The sequence below is a fragment of the Phyllobates terribilis genome, unplaced genomic scaffold (genome assembly GCF_046119375.1).
Source record: "Phyllobates terribilis strain yellow unplaced genomic scaffold, ASM4611937v1 Scaffold_4__5_contigs__length_816908805, whole genome shotgun sequence".
NCBI lineage: Eukaryota > Metazoa > Chordata > Amphibia > Anura > Dendrobatidae > Phyllobates > Phyllobates terribilis.
Window position 1 is genome coordinate 237,816,272 of NW_027362764.1, and position 26,460 is coordinate 237,842,731.

The window sequence follows — 26,460 nt, forward strand, 5'->3', positions numbered from 1 at the left end:
ATCTTTTGGGCATAGCATCATTCTATTAGTCCATCAATACTGACCTCCATCAGGTTGCAAATTGAATATAATTATTTTCTGCATCTAGCTCTGAAAAAATATTGGGCTTCTAGCTGTGTGTGGGACTTGTTGTATTAGTCCATCTATACTGACCTCCATCAGGTTGCAAACTGAATATATTTTTTTCTTCATCTACCTCTGAAAAAATATTGGGCTTCTAGCTGTGTGTGGGACTTGTTCTATTAATCCATCTATACAGACCTCCATCAGGTTGCAAACTGAATATATTTTTTTCTGCATCTACCTCTGAAAAAATATTGGGCTTCTAGCTGTGTGTGGGACTTGTTCTATTAATCCATCTATACAGACCTCCATCAGGTTGCAAACTGAATATATTTTTTTCTGCATCTACCTCTGAAAAATATTGGGCTTCTAGCTGTGTGTGGGACTTGTTCTATTAATCCATCTATACAGACCTCCATCAGGTTGCAAACTGAATATATTTTTTTCTGCATCTACCTCTGAAAAAATATTGGGCTTCTAGCTGTGTGTGGGACTTGTTCTATTAATCCATCTATACAGACCTCCATCAGGTTGCAAACTGAATATATTTTTTTCTGCATCTACCTCTGAAAAAATATTGGGCTTCTAGCTGTGTGTGGGACTTGTTGTATTAGTCCATCTATACTGACCTCCATCAGGTTGCAAACTGAATATATTTTTTTCTGCATCTACCTCTGAAAAAATATTGGGCTTCTAGCTGTGTGTGGGACTTTTTCTATTAATCCATCTATACAGACCTCCATCAGGTTGCAAACTGAATATATTTTTTTCTGCATCTACCTCTGAAAAAATATTGGGCTTCTAGCTGTGTGTGGGACTTGTTGTATTAGTCCATCTATACTGACCTCCATCAGGTTGCAAACTGAATATATTTTTTTCTGCATCTACCTCTGAATAAATATTGGGCTTCTGGCTGTGTGTGGGACTTGTTCTATTAATCCATCTATACAGACCTCCATCAGGTTGCAAACTGAATATATTTTTTTCTGCATCTAGCTCTGAAAAAATATTTGGCCTTCTAGCAGTGTGTGGGACTTTCTCTATTAGTCCATCTATACTGACCTCCATCAGGTTGCAAATTGAATATAATTTTTTTCTGCATCTAACCCAGCCAATAGTTTTGGCCTAATATCGCAGTTTGGCCACTCAGCTCTGCTCGGTTCCCATCCATTGTTTTTTTGTGCAAACAACTCCAGAGTTGTTAATTAGTTAACCACCAAAATGAGTGGAAAAAGGCCTGCTGCTGGTGGAAAGGGGAATAGGCGTGTTGGGAAGTGGAAAAAAGGTTGTGTCCTTGGGGTAGGTGTTAAAGCAACAGTAACATCTGCAGAAGAAAGACCATCTTCCAGCCAAACTAAAATGTCTACTTCTTTTAGCGGACAATGTGATAAGATCCCTTTCTTACGGCCACGCCAATCGCTACAAATTCCAGATGAGGCACAAAAACAGCAGGTGCTTCAACGGATATCAAGTGCTCATTTAAGTGGGCTCTCCTCCACATCAACTTCAACATCACAAATACTCCAGTCCTCAAAGGTGTCACCCCAATCGCACTTGCTTCCTCACAGCTCCCAAATCTCCTGCTGCCCGTCTGAGTATGAGGTAGAACAGATGGTTGAGTCTGCAGAGCTGTTTACTCATACTATAGCCTGGGAATCAGAGGTCGACTCCAGCGCTTCTGTGAATCCAGACGAGGAAATGATCTGCACTGATGCCCAGAATCTTTATGAGTCGGATCCAGGACCAGACGCAGAAGGTTCTGACCATAATGTAGACCTTCATTCCCAAACTGTAACTCCTGTTGGTGGGGACAATGAGGAAGACGATGATAAGACTCAAATACCTGATTGGAGCGACAACTTTAGTTTTTTGTCAGGGCAGGAACAGGTTGGCTCTGAGGACGACGGGTGTGATAACGCACAGGGTGATGATGATGAGGTTGGAGATCCCACTTACTGTCAACCCACAGTCAGCCAAGAGATGAGGTCAGCAGAGGAGGTGGAGGAAGATGCTAGTGACGACGAGTTCAGGTTGCGCCTTCCTGGACAGAGACGTAGTACTGGAAGCACGTCAACAACTGCATCCTCAAACACAACTCTGCCTCTCACCACAAGTCGTGGTGGCTCTTCAGGTCGCATGGGTGCTAAGCCTTGAATAGCCTGGGCATTTTTTCAGATCGATAAAGATAACCCAACTCGTGTTATCTGTAACATTTGTCAGCAAAAGCTAAGTAGAGGCCAAAAAATACATAGTTTGAGTACTTCATGCATGAACCGGCACATGGACATGAAGCATAAGTTGCAGTGGGAAGCTCAGTGTGCTACAACGCGGCCTAGCCGGCCGGGCCAACCACCGTCTGCCATATCTTGTGCATCCGCGGCCTCTTCATCCTCTGTGACTGGGGGGACAGCAGTCACACCTGTTTTGGGGCGCAGACCTGCCACCTCTTTACCCGCAACAGCCAGCGTGATTGGCAGGTCATCATTTTCTTTGGAGGTGGTAACACCAGCTGGTGTTGAGCGCTGTCCGACATCGATAGCACCACCTTTGGATCAAGGCAACCTAACATGTCCGCCTGCATCTTCCTCACAGACCGGCAGTTTGCCGGGGACACCCTTATCAACCCCGTCTAAGCACAATAGCCAGCCCTCGGTCCCTCAGATGTGGACAAGTAAAAGACCATTTCCTCCTAGCCATGAGAAAGCTAAGAGGTTGAATTTCACCATCTGCAAGTTCTTGGCTACAGAAATGCTGCCTTTCCGCCTGGTGGACACAGAGGATTTTCGAGACCTTATGTCCGTCGCAGTGCCCCAGTACCAGATGCCCAGTCGGCACTACTTCTCAAAGAAAGGTGTGCCTGCGCTCCACCAGCATGTCGCACACAACATCACCGCTTCTTTGAGAAACTCTGTGTGTGACAGGGTGCATTTCACCACAGACACTTGGACGAGTAGGCATGGACAGGGGCGTTACATGTCGCTGACTGGGCACTGGGTAACTATGGTGACAGCAGGACAAGGGGCTGCTGTCCAAGTCTTGCCATCCCCACGAGTTGTGCGTCAATCCTCTTTATGTCAAAGTTCCTCCACTGCTTCTGCCTCCTCAACCTCCTCTCGGTCTTCCACCTGCACCCAAAGCCTGTCTGGTCATGCCACAAGCTTTCTAACTGCGCAGAAGGGATCCTGCACACCTCCTTACTATGCTGGCAGTAGGGCTCAACGTCATCAGGCGGTTTTTACATTGAAATGTCTGGAAAATGTGAGTCACACAGCTGAGGAGTTGTGGTCAGCTCTGGAGAACCAATTTCATGAATGGTTGTCTCCACTGGACCTGAAACCAGGGAAGGCCGTGTGCGACAATGCTGCAAACCTGGGTGCGGCCCTTCGCCGGGGCAATGTCACACACGTGCCTTGTATGGCTCACGTGTTGAACCTGGTTGTCCAGCAATTTTTAGCCCACTATCCCAGACTAGATGGCCTTCTGCAGAGGGCACGGTCGCTGTGTGCTCACTTTCGCCGTTCGCATCCCGCAGCTCAGCGACTTACATCTCTACAGAAGTCGTTGGGCCTGCCACTTCACCGGCTAAAATGCGATGTGCCTACCCGGTGGAATTCAACTCTGCACATGTTGCAGCGACTGTGGCAGCACCGACAAGCCCTGGTGCAATACGTTCTGACGTATAGCCTGGGCCAACGAGATCCAGAGGTGGGGCAAATCACGCTGGAGGAGTCGTCTCAGATCAGGGACCTATGCACCCTTCTGCACAGTTTTGAAATGGCGACGAAGATGTTTAGTGCTGACGATGCCATTATCAGCATGACTATTCCGGTGATTTACATGCTGGAGCACATGTTAAACAGAATTCGGAGTCAGGTGGTGGCACAAGAGGAGGTGGAGGAAGTAGAGGAGGAGGAGTTGTATGCGGAAGTGCTAACATCTGCAAGGTCCAGGCGGTCGGCAGCACCAAGGCGGCAGGCATGTGAGGGTGGGGGAGATGGTTTTACCAGGGCGCATGGTAGCAGCCAAACTAGTGAGGAAGGTGCAGGAGCCCAGGAAGAAGTGGAGGACGAACTGATGGAAGACTCATCAGATGATGGAGACCTTGATCACATTTCTGTTGTGCGAGGTTGGGGGGAGAGGACAGAGGAAGGAAGCATGATTGTTACCTCGCCACCAAAACAACAGGGACTTGGTGCTCCTGGATGCGCAACACACATGAGTGCCTTCTTGCTGCACTACCTGCAACATGACCCTCGAATTGTGAGAATTAGAAATAATCCTGACTACTGGGTTGCCACACTGTTACATCCCCGGTACAAAAGTAAATTTGCAGAAATTATTCCTGCCATAGAAAGGGATGCACGCGTGCAGGAGTATCAGCAGAGACTGTTGCAGAATCTTACATGTGCTTTTCCACAAAATACCAGTGGTGCACGTAGTGAATCTCACAGTTCCAACTTGCCAACCGTGGGACCGTCAAGTGTTCAGCACTCAAACCGTAACAGAACCACAGTATCTGCTGGTAACATCAATTTTGCGGAATCATTTCACCACTTTTTTAGCCCATCCTTTGCAAGGCCACAGGAGACAAGAAGTCTGACACATAGTCAACGCCTAGAGACGATGGTACAGGAGTATCTCCAAGTAAACATTGAAGCCATGACTGTGTCACTGGACCCTTGCTCTTTTTGGGCTTCCAATCTGGATAAATGGCCGGAGCTAACCACTTACGCCTTGGAGATCTTGTCATGCCCCGCAGCCAGCGTTCTGTCTGAACGTGTGTTCAGCACTGCTGGTGGTGTGCTGACAGATAAGCGCACGCGGCTCTCCACTGATAATGTAGACAGACTCACGTTCATAAAGATGAACAAATCATGGATCCGAAACGACTTTTCTACCCCTGTGTCATCCTGGGGAGAGTAAAAGCTTGATGATTGGTTAAAATCACCCTACCAACCGTTTTAAGCTTTCAAATTACTAATCATGTTTATCTGTATCTTGGCTGGAAAATAATTTGGGCTTTGTAGCAGTGTGTAGCACTGATTCTATTAGGCCATCTATAATAAGCTCCACCAGATTTAAAATTACTAATCATGTTTATCTGTATCTTGACTGGAAAATAATTTGGGCTTTGTAGCAGTGTGCAGCACTGATCCTATTAGGCCATCTATACTAAAGCTTCACCAGATTTAAAATTAATAATAATTTTTAGCTGCATCTAGCCCGGAAAATAATTTTGGGGCTCCGAGATGCGCAAGACACATAAGTGCCTTCTTGCTGCACTATCTGCAGCATGACCCTCATATTGTCAGAATTCGAAGTAAACATGACTACTGGGTTGCCACACTCTTAGATCCCCCAAACTTTTCGATCAACCTTTTCATTTTAATAAAGACAAAAAAAATGGTCATTTTTGAAATTATAAGCATTAGCAGGTTGTTAGAAACTGAAATCAAACAGTTTTCAACTCAAAACTTTATTCTAGGTGATGTTACATTTTCACATAGGACCCCTTGTTCGAAAGGAGCTTCTGAACTCTCTCGTCCATTGAATTTGTCAGGTTTTGGATGGTTTCTGCTTCAATTGTTTTGCATGAGGACAGAATACCCTCCCAGAGCTGTTGCTTAGATGTGAACTGCCTCCCGCCATCATAGACACTCCTTTTAATGATGCTCCAAAGGTTCTGAATGGGGTAGAGGTCAGGGGAGCATGGGGGTCACACCATAAGTTTGTCCCCTTTTATGCCCATATCAGCCAGAGATGCAGATGTTTTATGTGCAGCATGAGATGGTGCATTATCATGCAGAAAAATGATCTTGCTGTGAAATACACGGTTCTTCTTCTTGAACCATGGCAGGAAGTGCTGTTTGAGAAAATCCACATACATTATGAAGTTCATCTTTAGCGCCTTCAGGGATCCTAAAGGGGCCGACAATCTCTCTCCCCATGATTCCAGCCCAAAACATTACTCCACCTCCTCCTTGTTGGCGCTGTAGCCGTGTTTGCGTGGGGTGTCCATCAACCAGCCATCCTCCACTCCATCCATCTGGACCATCGAGCGCTGCACGGCACTCATCCGTGAACAAAACAGTTTTGAAATCAGTCTTCATGTAATGTTTGGCCCACTGGAGCCGTTTCTGCTTGTGTGAAGTGGATAGAGGAGGTCGACAGGATGGCGTATGCACAGCTGCAAACCTCTGAAGGACCCTGCATCTTGTTGTTCGGGGGACGTTGGAGGCACAAGCAGCTTCAAAAACTTGTCTGCTGCTATGACAAGGCTTTTTTGCCGCTGCTCTTTCAACCTGACGTAATTGCCTGTAGGAAAGAGTCCTCAATTTGCCCTTATCAGCACGCACACGTGTGTACTGTGAATCAGCTACATACTTCTTGATTGGCAAGACACTTCATCCTGATCATCGCACAATGTTGATTGTAGTCATGCCTTGACCTAAACACTCCACAATTTGTTGCTTCTCAGCAGCCGACACATCCTTTTTCTTTCCCATTTTGGCAGAAAATGTAGGCTGCTTAATAATGTGAGACAGCCTTCTTAAGTAGTCTTGCCTTTCATTCGACACACCTGCCAAACTAATTAGCACAGGTGTCTGCAATTGCTTACAGTGATATAAAGAGCCCTGACACACATCACCATCAATGAGTTTAACTGACAAACAAACAAATTCTTCCCTTATCACTCCTAAACACTTTTTGCATAATAATTTGGAACACAGTGTACATGTGCTTTTCCACAAAACACCAGTGGTTCACGTAGTGAATCTTACAGTTCTAACTTGCCAACCGTGGTCTGTATGGAGTTGTTCAATAAAGGGCCCAAAATTAAGATAACATAGATGGGAGAGGTCTCTATGAATAGGAATTCCTAAGTATTTGATACCCTGTGAGGGCCAGGCAAAGGGAAAGTTGGACTGGATGGAATCCTATATGGATTTGGGGAGGGAGACATCGAGGGCCTCAGACTTCGCTGCATTGATTTTAAAATTTGACCATGTAACAAAGTGATCTATTTCAGCCATAACAGCATGGATGGATATATGTGATTGAGTGATATATACTAGGACATCATCAGCAAATAGAGAGCACTTGTACTCGGTGCCTCCCACCTCAATCCACCTAATATTGGGGTTATGGCGAATTGATGAGAGCAGGTGCTCCGTCACTAGGATGTATAAGAGAGGGGACAGAGAACATCCCTGCCTTGTCCCATTGGTGATTGTGAAAAGTGATGAAAATGTTCTGACGCGCCCCCTGGGCCTTGGGACACCCGGAGCCGGACCCTTTTTGGTGGATGCTGGTGGTTGTAGTCTCCGTGGCGGCGACCCGGTTCCGTGGCTCAGGGCGGTCAAACCAGTGGCGGAACTATTTATGTGGTTTTGATGTTTAAATGTCCGACTACGCCACCCGTGGATTGCTGTCAGAGTGAACCGCCGCTCCAGGGCAGACCGCTGAGGCTGGTGTTGTGGGTGCAGCAGAGCGTAGCATAACTCCCCACGGGAGGAGTATAGCCTCAGGACAGTGTATGCGGAGGATGGGGGTGATGGTGCAGGGCAGCAGCAGTAATGACACGGAGTCAGTGATGCAGTCCAGGGCCTTTACTCACAGTTCTTATTATCCAGACCACGTCTGCAGGTAACGGCTGCCCACGTCGTACTGTGCTCACCAGGTGAGGGGCTCAGACAACTCCCAGATAACTTTGGAGTGCTTCACAAGACCCCCTTTGTGTGTCCTTTGTCTGGCCTTTCTTACCAACCCTTCTGTCCGGCTGCCTCGGGCCTCCTCTTGGTAAACTTGGCGCCAGTTTCCCTGACCCTATGTGGTGCCTTCCTAGCGGGTGTAGCGAGGGGCTGCGCCACATAAAATGTCACAGCCTCCTGTTTCTAGCTGAGGGTCGTTTCCTGCCTCCACTAGTTTCGGGGACCGGTCTCCCCCTTTGGCCTGACCCCTCCACGCAGGTGGATTCGGGCGTGCGGTGGCGACTCGCCCGTCCGCACCCCTGAGATCCCTTCGTTCATCATTCCTGGAGCCTTCTCCGCTCCTCTTCCTTCCTTCTCCCTCTTCCAGGCCTGGGCCTCTGTTACTAGGCCCGCCTCCGGAGCAGAGCTCATGCAGAGCTCCTGCTCCCTGCCACTTCTGCTCAGACTTCTCTGCACTGAACTAAGATGGTGCCCACCTTTTATACTCCCTTCTCAATGCACCCAGGAACTGCTTCCTCCTTGCTCCTGCACTACAGGGTTCCCCTTCCTCAGTGTTCCCTCTCCCCACTCCAGCCAGGGACAGGCACTGTCGTGCCCATCTCAGGGGCATATTGGTCGCCCTGCCCCACGGCAATGTGGTGTAATGCATGCAGGTGTCGGGTCCTGATCCACACTACATCCTTACCTGAGAGTGAGATATCACACCTCTGGGTGAGGTGCAATACCTCTGTAGCAGCCGAGCCCTCAGGGTGCTACAGTTCCATTTATCTTCAGCCTAGGTGACGTATTGCAATACAGGGCCGTGATTTTGGCTATAAAAGGGTCCCCTAGACCCCTACCCCAAGCTTTTTAAGAGAATCATATATGGCGTGCCAGGAGACTCTATGGAATGCTTTCTCAGCATCCAGCGAGAGTATCTAATTACAAATTTTTAACTGCATCTAGCCCAGGAAATACTTTGTGCCTAGTAGCAGTGTCTGCTAGTCAGCGGATTATCCCGGCTGTTAAGCAAGCTACACCACCTGTAGTTTGGACACTTCATTTTTTCAAAGGAAATGCTTCGGGACCACGGGATACTCAGTGAAGAGCATCAGGAGGCACCCCAAGGCATAGGGGCTCGGACTGGCAGTAGGATGCCTTGCGGTGGACAGCCGAGCTCGATCCTTATAAAAGCTTTTTAACTGCAGCAGCTTTAGTGGACGCTACTGGAGCTGGAATTACGCGGCTGCTGGCATGAGACTTGCCCTCCAATAGATCCTTGTAAATGGATTTAAAGTGTATTTATTCAAATTAGAGAGACAATTTAAATTAAAAATCTTAGAGCTGCCTCCACCACAGGGGGGCTTGCTCGACCCACCAGGGGACAGGCACCAGTATTGGGAGAGGGGGGCTGACCGTCAGGGTTCACCGCGGCTCTGGCACAAACCCGGCGACACGGAGGTGGCACGGGCAGGAGTGGACTGAACGTGTCGGCTTCTCACTTTTTGGATTTTAGAAGGGCATGACATGCCTATATCTGTGTCTCCCCCTCCTTTTACTCCTCCACCTCTTTTCTTTTCACATGACTATATGTACTTGTCACTTTTCCATGTGTTAGTTGTGTCTTCTGAGCAGTTTGTCAGCTTTTGGACACCTTTGAAGGTGTTTTCTATGTGTTTCTATGTGTTTTTGTTTGCCTGCCATTGGTTTTAACGGTGTTCGAAGGTGTTCGACGAACAGTTCGACGAACAGTTCGGCGAACACACGGGTGTTCGACGAACCGAACCGAACTCGAACACTACGGGGGTGGCTCAACACTAATAATAAACCAACCTCATCTTTACCTTTCCATGGTTCACAGGACGGCTTCAGCTCTGCTACATTCACATGACAGGCTGGATCGCAGGCATCCTTGCGCTCCTCAGTGTCTCGCTGTGATGGCATCCAGATGAGCCGAGTTCATGTCTAATGAACTCAGCTCACCTCATGCACGTCACTGACAGCATGGGAGAATTCTCCTGCGCTCTCCGCATGCGCATGAGAATTCTCAACACGCTGTCAGTGACGTGCATGAGATGAGCTGAGTTCATTGGACATGTCCAATGAACTCAGCTCACCTCAAGCACATCACTGACAGCGTGGGAGAAGTCTCCTGCGCTCAGCGGTTGAGCAGCAGAATTCTCCCATGCTGGGATGGCATTGAGATGACAGGCTGGATCGCAGCTGAGCGCTGCCATCCAGCATGCCATCCTTCATAGACACTGCAGAGCGCAGGCATTCTTGCGCTCTGCAGTGTCTCTGAAGGATGACAAGCTGGATGGCAGCGCTCAGCTGCGATCCATCCTGTCATCAGAATGCCATCCCAGCGTGGGAGAATTCTCCTGCTCAAGCGCTCAGCGCAGGAGAATTCTCCCACGCTGTCAATGACATGCATGAGGTGAGCTGAGTTCATTGGACATGAACTCGGCTCATCTGGATGCCGTCACAGCGATGCACTGAGGAGCGCAAGCATTCCTGCACTTCTCAGTGTCTGCGGCATGGCAAGCGGGATGGCAGCTTTCGGCTGCGATCCAGCCTGTCATGTGAATGTAGCAGAGCTGAAGCTGTCCTGGGAACCATGGAAAGGTAAGGATGAGGTTGGTTTATTATTTTACTTTTATTGCAGAAGACATTGGCTTCAGCTGGAATGGGCATGACGGTAAGTATGGTTTAATTTAGAACATTAAAGAATTGTGTGTTTATTTCAATTAAAGGACTTTATTCTGGGTGTTGTGTTTTTTAAATACTTTACTAGAAATTCATGGCTGTCATGTCTAATATTGGCGTGACCCCATGAATTTTGGGTTTAGGGCCAGCTGATAATACCAAGCTGGCCCCAACCCCTTTATTACCCAGCGAGCCACTGCACCAGGGTCCTGGATGAGTTGGGTACAGCGCCAGAAGATGGCGCTTCTATTCCTTTAATGTTCTAAATTAAAGCATGCCTGCGCTCTGCAGTGTCTATGAAGGATGGCATGCTGAATGGACGCTCAGCTGCGATCCAGCCTGTCATCTCAATGCCATCCCAGCGTGGGAGAATTCTCCTGCTCAAGTGCTGAGCGCAGGAGAATTCTCCCACGCTGTCAGTGACGTGCATGAGGTGAGCTGAGTTCATTGGACATGTCCAATGAACTCAGCTCACCTCATGCACGTCACTGACAGCGTGGGAGAATTCTCCTGCGCTCACCACATGCGCAGGAGAATTCTCTCACGCTCACCGCATGCGCAGGAGAATTCTCCCACACTGTCAGTGAAGTGCATGAGGTGAGCTGAGTTCATTTGACATGAACTCAGCTCATCTGGATGCCGTCACAGCAAGACACTGAGGAGCGCAAGCATGCCTGGTCTTCTCAGTGTCTGCGGCATGGCAAGCTGGATGGCAGCTTTCAGCTGCGTTCCAGCCTGTCATGTGAATGTAGCAGAGCTGAAGCCATCCTGGGAACCATGGAAAGGTAAGGATGAGGTTGGTTTATTATTTTACTTGTATTGCAGAAGACACTGGCTTCAGCTAGAATGGGCGATACGGTAAGTATGGTTTAATTTAGAACATTAAAGAATTGTGTGTTTATTTCAATTAAAGGACTTTATTCTGGGTGTTTGTGCAATTTTTAACTTTGACTATGGGGTTAGTAATGGGGGTGTTTTATAGACACCTCTCCATTACTAACCTGGGCTTTATGTCATTAGAAGCTGACATCAACCCCAGCCCTGTTACCCCACTGCCACCGCTACAGGGCAGTGGGAAGAGTGAGGCTAAGTGCCAGAATTGGTGCATCCTATGGATGCGCTATTTCTGGGGCGGCTGACGGCTGGTGTTTCTAGGATGGGAGGGGGCCAATATTCATGGCACCCTTCCTGGGCCATTAATATCAGCGCCCAGCTGTCTGCCTAGCCTTTGCTAGCTATTAAAATAGGGGTGACCCCACGTCATTTTTTTTGGGGTCCCCCATTTTAATAGCTAGTAAAGGCTAGGCATTAACCTCCACTAGAGACTAAAATTACGGGGAACCCCACGCCAATTTTTTTTTTTATAAATCCTTTATTTTAACACTAAATGACAAGTACAGTAATCAACACTATCACTGTACTTATTATATATGTGACTGACATGTTTCTATCTATTTAATCTATGTGTGATGCTCTATTCTTTCTGTTCTAAATTGTCGGGTACCGATGCTGAATTGCCGGCCGGCTTTTTTAAAGAAACAGGTGCATGAAAACACTATTATTTTTTTTTAATAATCCTTTAACACTAAATGACAAGTACAGTAGCCAACACTGTCACTGTACATCTTATATATGTGACTGACATGTTTCTATCTATCTAATGTATGTGTGATGCTCTATTCTCTCCGTTCTAAATTGTCGGGTACCAATGCTGAATTGCCGGCCGGCTTTTTTAAAAAAAGTGTCTTCTGAGCAGTTTGTCAGCTTTTGGACACCTTTGAAGGTGTTTTCTATGTGTTTTTGTTTGCCTGCCATTGGTTTTAACGGTGCTTGACGGTGTTCTAAGGTGTTTGAAGAACAGTTCCACGAACATCCCGGTGTTCGACGAACCAAGCCGAACCCGAACACTACGGAGGTGGCTCAACATTGCTAATGATATGTCAGCAATGTGAAATAGCCTGCTGACCAGGAGGATGACTCTAGCACTACTGTTTTTATAGGGAGGCTTCTGCTTCAGTTACACCTATCTCAATCCATGCTTTTAAGGGTTCATGAAGACGTGCATATAGATCCGACATGTGCTATCTTATGTTTAACCGGATAGCAAACAAACCCATATTATTTATGAGTTCTATTCATGTCCATAAGAAAAAAATCGCAGCATGCACTACTTTCATTCGAGTGTCAGATGAGACTCAATCATTAAGACTATGATTGCATGAAAAAAATCAATTCCCACACGGACTATCAGAGGGGCATCCGATTTTTATGGATACATTTCTATTATAAACCTAGGAAACTGTACTTCATCATACACATGTTTTAATGTAGTTGTATGAAAAATGGATCGCACATGAATGTCACATGGATTGCACATGGATGTCACATGGATGTAAAAAATATACACATAGACAGCACATAAAACTCAGACGATTTTTCATGCATATAAGGGTGTCTGCAGGCACCCTTAATCATAGAAGTAGAAATTACTTGAATATAGAGTGCAGAGATCTTTCTTAGCCTCTGACTATTTGAACTAACCAGGTGTGTTTGTCATGAAAAAAAAAAAATAGATAATTACTTCTCTAGAAAACAACATTTCAATTCTGATCACCAGTTGTCATCTTTCTACAGGAACACGATCAGTTTGTGTCAGTGTTCTGCACAGAGAGTTCTGCCATATCACAAATTAAAGCAAATATAAGGGCAAGCACACAGGAAGTATGAGTGAAATATGCATGTATACCGGTAAGTATAAGTGTAATATGCATATACACATGTACGTTGTGAGCAGTAGCAAAAAAATATAACCTTGCATAAAACCTAGGGCCTGATTCATGAGGAATAATATTGTTCTTGCCAATCTTTATGAGGGGGCATGCTGGAGTCATACGCTTCTGATTCATGAAGAGGTGCATGCGCTATTCTAGAAAGCTTAGAGAAAATTTACTTTTTTCCTCCCGGCAGCGGGGTTTTGATCATAGGGGTGGGCCGGCACGGCTTCAACCGCCACTCAGTGCATAGTGAGCTGTAACCACGCCCGACACTGACTGACAGCCGGCTCTATTGCTGAGGCTGAAGAATAAAGTTTATTTACTCACGGCAGTAAAACTCTCAGTGCAGGTGTCAGGCAACTTCAGAACGCAGTTAATCTATTTTTTCCATGACAGCTTCCCATTAACATTTTTTATCAAACAAGTGTAGAAGCCATGCCACCGCGACAAGGTGTACTCAATCAGAATAGTCCTCATTTACTAGAGTTAGGAACCATCCTGATTGGCTACACCTTGTCGAGATGGGATGGTTTTTACATGTATTACTATGTATATACAGTACTGCAGTGTATCTACACATTATGTTTTTATTCTGGGATATATCTGATCACAAATGACTAAGAGGATTAATTTTTGGACCAATTTTTCATTTTAATAAAGTGAAAAGTCTGTCAGTGCACTCTGTTATTAAATGAGCTGTTGGTTACTATTGGGTTACTTACCATCCATTTCTATGGTCAAGTCACTCTGACATTAGTAAGATTTAAAGAGAATTTGTCATAGGATGAACTATTGTAAGCTGTCTATACTGTATGTGCACGCAGGTCATAAAAGTTGAGTAAAATGAGACCTTGATATCAGGGATCTGAGAGCTGTGATATCTTATTCCCAAGGAATAATACTGGTAACTCCCCCTTTCATTTAATAAAAGCTCTGGAGGCAGATTCTCAGGAAGATCTATGTCCGGCCCATAGTTCTTAACAACTCAAGAATAAAAAAAGGATTTCTCTGGAATAAAACATCAGATCACAAATATCAAGGAATCATTTTATTCAACTTTCTATGACCTGCATGCCTATATAGAAGGCTTAAAAAGGAACCAGACTAGCAGAGATTTATCAGGTAGTATTAACAGAAGGCAAGTGGCACAATTCATCAAGCTATTACGCCAGATTTCTTGTGTAATATAAGCTTAGTAAAGTTGTAAAACTTTGGTGTAATGTCAGGCTACACTAAAATGTTGCAACTTTTGGAGCTTTCTGACCCTTTTCGCCCAGTTCCGACAAAGTGGGCAGAGATAGAGTGAGATGATGGCCTGGCAGCCCCCACTTGTCAAATATATGACACCACAAATCCAGCCCCCAAATGGAGTAAGTTTTGTGCACAAGGAGGCGCATTTTCATTTTTTAGAATGTAAATTATTCAGAATTCACATTTTTAACAATGTAAATTAATTTATCATGACATGGTTGCAAGACAAAAAAGGTAATAATAATAACCGAGTGCACACCTATATGGAGATATTAAATAATTATAATGAAGCATGAACGAAATACAGCACAACCATTAAACCCTTCCCAACATATGATGCAACTGTACTTCATGATCGGGAAGGCTAAGTAGGCTACTTATTGTCTCCTAGACCCAATGTAGTGTGTCGTTCCTGTAGATTAAGGAAACATTTGCTACTGTACTTCACTAATTAAATTGCTATTTTTGTGGGCATTTCCTCAAGACATCAAAATGGGTTGATATATGAAATGTGGTGACTGCATTATAAAAAGCAATCACTTAATTTTAAAACTTGATTTTTTATTTTCATCTTGCATCTTTTTTTACATGAATGCATAATAAAAGCTTGAACGGGACATTTTTTATATCTGTACTTCCCTTCAACAATGCAGTTTGGTAAACCTAGATCTAGCTTTACTGAAGCTTTGTAAACCAACATAACTCTCCTTTATAATTAAGTCAGATTTTTTTGTACCATTTAACATTTGTTAACCATATACAATTTAATATCAAGGCAAATGCATATGATAGACCAATCGTGCAACATGGATATCCCAAAGTGACAGACATGTTGAACTTGAAAGTGTCCCTTGCAATAATGCAGTCATCCTTTGACTAAAATGAAAGACCCCAGAGATACAACAAATGCTGCTTTTATGTAGCTAGGTAAAATTAGACATTTACAGTAACTCAAGGCTCAGTATTCTCCGCATAAATCTGAGGATCAGCTCATGGGGGATATGTCCACAAGTTTGCTGGAGCATGTGGATACTCGGAAAGTTCTGTTTAAAGCAGAATAATTATTTTCCAAAGAAACTTTTGGAAACTGCTTAAACACTGAGAGGAGATTAATCAACATTTTTATATCACATTTTTGTGGTCTAAAAGAGTTGAAAATGTTGGCATAATAAAATGTTCTTCCCATTTTTCAAAAAAGTGTCAAAAAAGTAGGAGTCTGACTTATACATAATTAACTGCGCCATTTAAAATAAATCTTGTCAAATTGATTATTTCATCTTATCAAAATAGTCCTTCTTATTCATAACCATTGACATAGTACACGTGAATATATATTTATATATTTGATTCCCCTCATACATATAAACTGGACCACACATGTAATGACTGCCACCTACAGCAAAAAAAAATAAAATATATATATATTTATTTTTTGCTAAAGGTGGCAGTCATTACATGTGTGGTCCAGTTTATATGTATGAGGGAAATAAAAAATCATATTAATATTTATATTCTCTATGGGCAGGAGAAACTGTCGTACTTACAATTATGACATGTGGCACCAGTGTATCCTGTTCCATCGCAGTTGCAAGTTATGGTGTCCCATGTCTGAGTGCACTTGCCTCCATGTTCACAATTATTAGGGACACATCTGTCAAAGAAAATAGATAAAATAAGAGAAAAATCAGATAAATAAGATATAAATTAGTATTTTAAGTGACCAAATTTCAAGCTGCCCAAGTAGTATATTAGAGCAAATACCCTTGGCAGTTTTTATACACAGTAGTAATTAATCCTCATTAGCACAAAGAGATCGTAATGAAATGTGACGGTATATGCCAATTGCACAAAAGGTGAGGCATGGCAAGACTAATAACAGCCATCTTAATTCAAGAAGCACATCAGGGCACAGGCTGATGGGCTAGATTAGCTTCTCCAAACTCCATAATTGGCAGAAACACAAGTGCAGACATTAGAAAAGAACAAGAAGAGACATGTTTGTGAACCTTTTCTGTTCAATGGTTGGGCCCGAGACTTGTAAGATATCAGGGAAGTTTAACAGCGTACGGAGAGATTGCAATGATTTTCAGAGGCTACTTCTCATCAGTAAAAAAGGTAATGAGGTGGCTGTGTGCCTGCTGGCTTTAACAGAAAATAATCAGCCTGCATTGCAAAGCATGGGCATTCGACTAAGAAAAAAAAGGCATTAAACAGCAAATCTTATAACAGAAGTTGGAATGATTCAATCTCTGATACTTTCTTCCTTTTCAAGTTCATTCATGCCAGCCGCAGGCACGGGCTCCTTATACAGAAATAAAGAAAGAAAATACTGACTTATATACCTGGAGAGAGATGCTGCCCATAAATCACGCCTGTTACAATTATTAATGGTGGTGTGCTTAGAGTCAGCTAGACACATCACATTATATCAATACCTGTCTATAGGAAACACCAATATTTGTTGGAACTCCTTGTCTAATTTGGAAGGGAATGTTTCAAGTATTTTTTTTTCATTTTACCAAAGAGGTTTTCCAGGGAAAATGAAGGTGAAAGAAGATTTAAATAGAAAATGTTAAACCATAACTACTATAGTAAGCCCAGTTGTTTGGATTTGCTGGTAACCCCTTGATCCAAGGTCCAAGGTACTTCATTCCAGCTTTTTCTATTTTGGCATGTGACCGGAGCAATGTGTAATGGGGACTGACCTGGATTGTAATAGGCACTAACTAACACAAACAGGGAGCAGCACTGGAGGAAATTCTACCAGAATCGATGGAAAGTTTCCAAGACGTTGACTCAGGTCAAAGAAATAGAAATAGATACAACCAGGATTAAAGAAAACTGTGTTCTTTATTCACCAAAGTCATAAATAAATTCTAAGTTTCAGCTCATCAATAGAGCCATTTTCAAGCACAGAAATAAGCAGTAAGATATCCCCTGTCATACGCTGCTGTGGCTTCATGGGGACACAGGAAAATAGGAAAAATTGTCCTAATGGACTCCTGAAACAAACTGAATGGAGTCCAGGACGGATCGGGATCAGCAGATCAGGGCACCTGGGCTAACACAACTATATCAGTAAGTTAAACCCCCTATTAATTAATTGTATTCTATTATTAGGCTGCAGAAGAAAAAACGAGTTTCCTTTGTTTTATAGTTGAATCCTTATTTATTTTTTACCATTTTCCTTACAGTGCCATCTTCATCTGGCTAAAAGCTAGCTCTCCCAACTCCTTCATATGCATGAACATTTGGCTCTATCAAGCATTCATGTGGTGTCAATGGCTATAGAGGATAGAGTCCCAGCTCTGGAAATGGCTTATTTCTTGAAGAATAAAAGGGTCAGGTGGACTTTTAACCAGGGCTTTATCATTAAGAACGCTGATTAGACTGAAGCCCTACAGATTCTAAGGGCCCTTTTTGTTTTTTTTTGATGAGGCACTGTTACTTGGACTTTAGGGCTCCAATGGTTAAATACTAGTGTTGAGCGGGTATGTTCTATTAACCCTTTCGCCGAGTATGCTCAGGCCGAGCTCCGAGTATTTATAGCTCCTCGGTGATATGGTTGAATCGCTCCCATGTGCAGGATTTGCAACTGTTTGACAGCTTTATTACATGTGAGAAATGTCTATTTCTTACACATTCCTCCCATGTAATAAAGCTGTCAAATAGTTGGAAATCATGCACACGGGAGCGATTCAAACACATCACCGAGCAGCTGTAAATACTCGGAGGTCGGCCCGAGCATATTCGGACAGAACATACTCGCTCAACACTATTGAATACACTTTCCACAGAGAGAGAGATTTTCCAGCTCCAAAGTTTGGGTCACCATTGATTTCAATGGGATTCGGGTTCAGGCTCAAGATCGGGTACAGTTCTGGTAGTCGAACCGTACTTTGGACTAAGGTTCGGTCAGGAACCAGAACCCAAACTTTCATGGTTCCACTCATCCCATAACATATAGATTATATTATTTCATATTAAAATAGTGGTACATAGGGGAATCACATATGATGATAGCAAACATATGCATTTTGGCATTGTTTATGGCTTGCAATTCCCCTATGTACCACTATTTTAATAAGATTAAATAAATTATTTACTTTAGCCTCTGGCTTTTCTATCTGGACTTTGAATATATTGCATATCTTAAAAAGAATCTGTATATGCACTCAATGGGGGAGATTTAAAATGAGCAGAACCTTTCTCGAGCCCGCATTGCCATTGTTTGTGCCAAGTTTTGTAAAATTTCTAGCATGATGCTTGATACATTTTTAAATATAACACTTCTGCTTCAAAGATATTTCTCCAGTTATTCCACCAGCTTCCTACTGATGTGAGAATTGAGACTTTAATGGCTTTTGAAGCATGTTTAATATTCATTAATCAGGATTAGACCTATTTGCATGAGTTGCCATGTCTAACTCCTTCATCCACTCCCCCACCTTCACATGCACACATGCATTTCAAAATTGTAATGAGTGACACAAGATTTCAAAAAGTTGCAAATTTTTGCAAAATTAAACTTTTGTGAAAGCAGAAAAGACTTGCATTCGTGTATATAAGTTCTACTCCTTTCAGTTCAATGCCTGACATGGGTGCACCAGAGATGCAATTAGATTTTATATATCTAGATGTTACTGAAGAGCAGCGTTTTGCTTTTGTCTGGAGTATTGTTGCATAATTAGCTGTGATTGGAGGCGCAAGTTGTAAAAATAAAAAAATGTATTTCTACAAATCTGCCTTTGGGACACAAATATTTTGAAGACAATTTTGATTGCTTCTTGTAGTTTTATTCTCCATGGCCTTATTATTTCCTGCACCAATTTGGAAAGTAATCCATGCCAGATATGTATTACAAAAATATTTCCAAATCAAATCAATACATCATTTAAAAGGCTACATTGTATTTTAAGGTGCAAAAAAACACAAATTAATTTATGCATAAGCAAAAGTCAAAAAAATTAACAGTGTTGGGTGCAGAATAGAAAAAAGTGAAGTATTACAACATCAGTACACAACATGCAAGATGGGTCATCTTCATATGAAACATTGTCTTATTATCTTCAAGTATCAATATTATTTTTCATCTTTTTTTTAATTATGTGAAAAAGTATTTATCACCTAAACTAAATATCAAGTAGCATCACTTTGAATATCTTGAACTGCCTACTAAATGCTGACTATGATTGACAATCTTTCATAGGAAAGTTTAAGGAAAATATATCCTTGTGTAACCCACAAATACCCAAATACTTTAATTAGATATGGTGTTTAGGCTTTCACATGGTGAATCAAAAAATGTGTTAATTTAACCTCCATTTATATGTACTGTAGACTTGATTTTTTTCTGTGGATCATTGTCTTGATCCACAAAAGATTTTTTATCTATTTTACAAAGCATAACATGTGATTCCCTCAAAAAGGTGTTCTGAAACAGAAAATCATGGCCAATAGTATATTTAACTGGTTGATGATGTTTTTGTTCATAGACTTGTATCCTTGAACAGTTCAGACATTTTTAAATACCTCCTGTTCCAAGAAGGTCTAATAATGCCTTTGATGAAGTCACAAGTATTTAGGCCGGGTTTTCATATATCAGATGCTTTCAGCCTGTTGCTTTAGGTCAGGACTGAATAGAACTGATGCAAAGTTGTGCACCACTTAAGTGTCCAAAGGTACATTAACAATTCTTTTATGTGGATCTGGGACAGGTCTGGTGCTAGATATTCACCAGATAACTGGGAAACATCCCATAAAATATCATGAGATCAGTTATGGCATAAATTTCCCACTTTTTTTTCACTATCATGCCCATAGAAATAACACCAAATGTTAGCATTCATGAAAACAAGGTCTCAAAAATTACTTTGTAACCCTTTCTAGTTTGATATTTTATAATGTGCTCATCATTTTTTACATTTCCTTTGCAAAACCAGCGGTCTTGGTCCCTTATCACTTTCTTGGCAAGATTTAGATACCTAAGGCAGATAAAGAGTCACTGTTATTATTGATTACTATGTACATGGAGCACTGAATAACATTGCTGCTAACATAAATACACTAGTGAGGTTCCTCACAATTGAGTTGGACTCTCCATAGTCTTTATTGGAAATTTTATCAGCCATCAGATAAAGAATAGTGTAGCGTGCAGCAACCTAAATTGGGGAATTGTGTTAATTCTTCTATTGATTTTGATTTAAAAAACACTAACTAGACTAAGCTAAAATAAAAAGTTCAAGATTTTTTTTTAAATGATCCAAAATTGACATACTAAAGTACACTGCTCAAAAAAATAAAGGGAACACTCAAATAACACATCCTAGATCTGAATGAATGAAATATTCTCATTGAATACTTTGTTCTGTATAAAGCTGAATGTTCTGACAACAAACTCACACAAAAATCATCAATGGAAATCAAATTTATTGACCAATGGAGGCCTGGATTTGGAGTCACCCCCAAAATTAAAGTGGAAAAACACACTACAGGCTGATCCAACTTTGATGTAATCTCCTTAAAACAAGTCAGAATGAGGCTCAGTATTGTGTGTGGCCTCCATGTGCCTGTATGACCTCCCTACAATGCCTGGGCATGCTCCTGATGAGGTTGCGGATGGTCTCCTGTGGGATCTTCTCCCAGACCTGGACTAAAGCATCTGCCAACTCCTTGACAGTCTGTGGTACAACGTGACTTTGGTGGATGGAACGAGACATGATGACCCAGATGTGCTCAATCGGATTCAGGTCTTGTGAACGGGCGGGCCAGTCCATAGCTTCAATGCCTTCATCTTGCAGGAACTGCTGACACACTCCAGCCACATGAGTAGTGTTGAGCCACCCCCGTAGTGTTCGAGTTCGGTTCGGTTCGTCGAACACCCGTGTGTTCGCCGAACTGTTCGTCGAACTGTTCGTCGAACACCTTCGAACACCGTTAAAACCAATGGCAGGCAAACAAAAACACATAGAAACACATAGAAAACACCTTCAAAGGTGTCCAAAAGCTGACAAACTGCTCAGAAGACATAACTAACACATGGAAAAGTGACAAGTACATATAGTCATGCGAAAAGAAAAGAGGTGGAGGAGTAAAAGGAGGGGGAGACACAGATATAGGCATGTCATGCCTTTCTAAAATCCAAAAAGTGAGAAGCCGACACGTTCAGTCCACTCCTGCCCGTGCCACCTCCGTGTCGCCGGTTTTGTGCCAGAGCCGCGGTGAACCCTGACGGCCAGCCCCCCTCTCCCAATACTGGTGCCTGTCCGCTGGTGGGTCGAGCGAGCCCCCCTGTTGTGGAGGCAGCTCTACGCTTTTTAATTTAAATTGTCTCTCTAATTTGAATGAATACACTTTAAATCCATTTACAAGGATCTATTGGAGGGCAAGTCTCATGCCAGCAGCCGCGTAATTCCAGCTCCAGTAGCGTTCACTAAAGCTGCTGCAGTTAAAAAGCTTTTATAAGGATCGAGCTCGGCTGTCCACCGCAAGGCATCCTACTGCCAGTCCCAGCCCCTATGCCTTGGTGTGCCTCCTGATGCTCTTCACTGAGTATCCCGTGGTCCTGAAGCATTTCCTTTGAAAAAATAAAGTGTCCAAACTACAGGTGGTGTAGCTTGCTTAACAGCCGGGATAATCCGCTGACTAGCAGACACTGCTACTAGGCACAAAGTATTTCCTGGGCTAGATGCAGTTAAAAATTTGTAATTAGATACTCTCGTTGGATGCTGAGAAAGCATTCCATAGAGTCTCCTGGCACGCCATATATGATTCTCTTAAAAAGCTTGGGGATAGGGGTCTAGGGGACCCTTTTATAGCCAAAATCACGGCCCTGTATCACAATACATCAACTAGGCTGAAGATAAATGGAACTGTAGCACCCTGAGGGCTCGGTTGCTACAGAGGTATTGCACCTCACCCAGAGGTGTGATATCTCACTCTCAGGTAAGGATGGAGTGTGGATCAGGACCCGACACCTGCATGCATTACACCATATTGCCGTGGGGCAGGGCGACCAATATGCCTTTGAGATGGGCACGACAGTCCCTGTCCCTGGCTGGAGTGGGGGTAGGGAACACTGAGGAAGGGGAACCCTGTAGTGCAGGAGCAGGGAGGAAGCAGTTCCTGGGTGCATTGAGAAGGGAGTATAAAAGGTGGGCACCATCTTAGTCCAGTGCAGAGAAGTCTGAGCAGAAGTGGCAGGGAGCAGGGGCTCTGCATGAGCTCTGCTCCGGAGGCGGGCCTAGTAACAGAGGCCCAGGCCTGGAAGAGGGAGAAGGAAGGAAGAGGAGCAGAGAAGGCTCCAGGAACGAGGAATGAAGGGATCCCAGGGGTGCGGACTGGCGAGTCGCCACCGCACGCCCGAATCCACCTGCGTGGAGGGGTCAGGCCAAAGGGAGAGACCGGTCCCCGAAACTAGTGGAGGCAGGAAACAACCCTCAGCTAGAAACCGGAGGCTGTGACATTTTATGTGGTGCAGCCCCTCGCTACACCCGCTAGGAAGGCACCACATAGGGTCAGGGAAACTGGCGCCAAGTTTACCAAGAGGAGGCCCGAGGCAGCCGGACAGAAGGGTTGGTAAGAAAGGCCAGACAAAGGACACACAAAGGGGGTCCTGTGAAGCGCTCCAAAGTTATCTGGGAGTTGTCTGAGCCCCTCACCTGGTGAGCACAGTACGACGTGGGCAGCCGTTACCTGCAGACGTGGTCTGGATAATAAGAACTGTGAGTAAAGGCCCTGGACTGCATCACTGACTCCGTGTCGTTACTGCTGCTGCCCGGCACCATCACCCCCATCCTCCGCATACACTGCCCTGAGGCTATACTCCTCCCGTGGGGAGTTATGCTACGCTCTGCTGCACCCACAACACCAGCCTCAGCGGTCTGCTCTGCAGTGGCGGTTCACTCTGACCGCAATCCACGGGTGGCGTAGTCGGACATTTAAACATCAAAACCACATAAATAGTTCCGCCACTGGTTTGACCACCCTGAGCCACGGAACCGGGTCGCCGCCACGAAGACTACAACCACCAGCATCCACCAAAAAGGGTCCGGCTCCGGGTGTCCCAAGGCCCAGGGGGTGCATCAGAACATTTTCATCACCTTTCACAATCACCAATGGGACAAGGCAGGGATGTCCTCTGTCCCCTCTCTTATACTTCCTAGTGACGGAGCACCTGCTCTCATCAATTCGCCATAACCCCAATATTAGGTGGATTGAGGTGGGAGGCACTGAGTACAAGTGCTCTCTATTTGCTGATGATGTCCTAGTATATATCACTCAATCACATATATCCATCCATGCTGTTATGGCTGAAATAGATCACTTTGTTACATGGTCAAATTTTAAAATCAATGCAGCGAAGTCTGAGGCCCTCGATGTCTCCCTCCCCAAATCCATATAGGATTCCATCCAGTCCAACTTTCCCTTTGCCTGGCCCTCACAGGGTATCAAATACTTAGGAATTCCTATTCATAGAGACCTCTCCCATCTATGTTATCTTAATTTTGGGCCTTTATTGAACAACTTCATACAGACCACGGTTGGCAAGTTAGAACTGTAAGATTCACTACGTGAACCACTGGTGTTTTGTGGAAAAGCACATGTACACTGTGTTCCAAATTATTATGCAAAAAGTGTTTAGGAGTAGAGATGAGCGGTGTTCGACTAGAACTGTTCGCCAATCTCAAATTCGAGCTGTTTTGGGCGGTGTTCGAGTTGTTCGACGAACCCGAACGATTTGCAAAAAATTCGTCTGTTCGAGGTTATGTTCGATAACTGTTCGTGCACCAAAAGCTTGTCCTGCATGTCTGACGCTATTTAGAGCACCAATCATGCAGGGATTGTCTGCCACTCACTGTAATGCCACAGCCATGGTGGTTGTGACATTACAGTGATTGCCCAAATCGATGGGACCAGTGCCAACAGTGAAACATGAAAAGCCGGCAATTCAGCAGCGGCATACACCGGTACCCGACAATTTAGAACCGAAAGAATAGAGCTTCACACATAGATTAGATAGATAGAAACATGTCAGCCACATATATATGAAGTACAGTGACAGTGTTGCTTACTGTACTTGTCATTTAGTGTAAAGGATTTATCAAAAAAATAATAGTGTTTTCATGCACCGTCTCTTTAAAAAAGCCGGCCGGCAATTCAGCATCGGTACCCGACAATTTGGAATAGAAAGAATAGAGAATCACACATAGATTAGATAGATAGAAACATGTCAGTCACATATATATGAAGTACAGTGACAGTGTTGCTTACTGTACTTGTCATTTAGTGTAAAGGATTTATTAAAAAAAATAATAGTGTTTTCATGCACTGTCTCTTTAAAAAAGCCGGCCGGCAATTCAGCATCTGTACCCGACAATTTAGAATAGAAGGAATAGAGCATCACACATAGATTAGATAGATAGAAACATGTCAGTCACATATATAAGAAGTACAGTGATAGTGTTGATTACTGTACTTATCATTTAGTGTTAAAATAAAGGATTTATTTAAAAAAAAATTGGCGTGGGGTTCCCCGTAATTATAGGCTCTTGCGGAGGATAAGCAGACTGCTGGGGCAGATGTTTGAAGCCTGGGAAGGGGGTAATACCCACGGAGCTTCCCAGGCTACTAATATCAGCCCCCAGTGGAATATCTAGCCTTTACTAGCTATTAAAATGGGGGACCCCCCAAAAAAAATAAAGTGGGGTCCCCCCTATTTTAATAGCTAGCAAAGGCTAGGCAGACAGCTGGGGGCTGATATTAATAGCCCAGGAAGGGTGCCATGAATATTGGCCCCCTCCCAGGCTAGAAACACCAGCCGTCAGCCGCCCCAGAAATGGCGCATCCATAGGATGCGCCAATTCTGGCACTTAGCCTCGCTCTTCCCACTGCCCTGTAGCGGTGGCAGTGGGGTAATAGGGCTGGGGTTGATGTCAGCTTATAATGCCAGCTGACATCAAGCCCAGGTTAGTAATGGAGAGGCGTCTATAAGACACCCCCATTACTAACCCCATAGTCAAAGTTAAAAGAAAACACAAACACCCAGAATAAAGTCCTTTAATTGAAATAAAGACACAATCCTTTATTGTTCTAAATTAAACCATACTTACCACCACGCCCATTCCAGCTGAAGCCAACGATCTCCTGCAATAAAAGAAAAATAATAAAGCAACCTCATCCTTACCTTCCCATGGTTCCCAGGACAGCTCCAGCTCTACTACATCGAGATGACAGGCTGGACCGCTGCAGAACGCTGCCATCCAGCCTGTCATCCCGCAGACACTGAGAAGCGCAGGCATGATTGCGCTCCTCAGTGTCTCGCTGTGACGGCATAAAGATGAGCCGACAATGAACTCGGCTCACCTCATGCACGTCACTGACAGCGTGGGAGAATTCTCCTGCACTCAGCGCTTCAGCGTGAGAATTTTCCCACGCTGTCAGTGACGTGCATGAGGTGAGCCGAGTTCATTGGACATGAATGAGCTCACCTCATGCAAGTCACTAACAGCGTGGGAAAATTCTCACGCTGAAGCGCTGAGTGCAGGAGAATTTTCCCACGCTGTCAGTGACGTGCATGAGGTGAGCTCATTCATGTCCATTGAACTCAGCTGACCTCATGTACGTCACTGACAGCGTGGGAGAATTCTCACGCTGAAGCGCTGAGTGCAGGAGAATTCTCCCACGCTGTCAGTGACGTGCATGAGGTGAGCTGAGTTCATTGGACATGAACTCTGCTCATCTGGATGCCGTCACAGCGAGACACTGAGGAGCGCAAGCATGCCTGCGCTTCTCAGTGTCTGCGGGATGACAGGCTGGATGGCAGCGTTCTGCTGCAGTCCAGCCTGTCATCTCGATGTAGCAGAGCTGGAGCCATCGTGGGAACCATGGAAAGGTAAGGATGAGGTTGCTTTATTATTTTTCTTTTATTGCAGGAGATCGTTGGCTTCAGCTGGAATGGGCGTGATGGTAAGTAT

At 44.2% G+C, this 26,460-nt stretch overlaps 1 protein-coding gene across 1 annotated transcript in view; it reads right to left on the reverse strand.

The window, feature by feature from the left end:
• Positions 1–26,460, reverse strand: part of CNTNAP2 (contactin associated protein 2) — a 3,253,420-nt gene that overhangs the window by 948,345 nt on the left and 2,278,615 nt on the right. Inside the window, exon 11 of the mRNA XM_073678177.1 lies at positions 16,030–16,136. Coding sequence (XP_073534278.1) covers positions 16,030–16,136 — 107 coding nt within the window. The remainder of the gene's footprint in view (positions 1–16,029; positions 16,137–26,460) is intronic.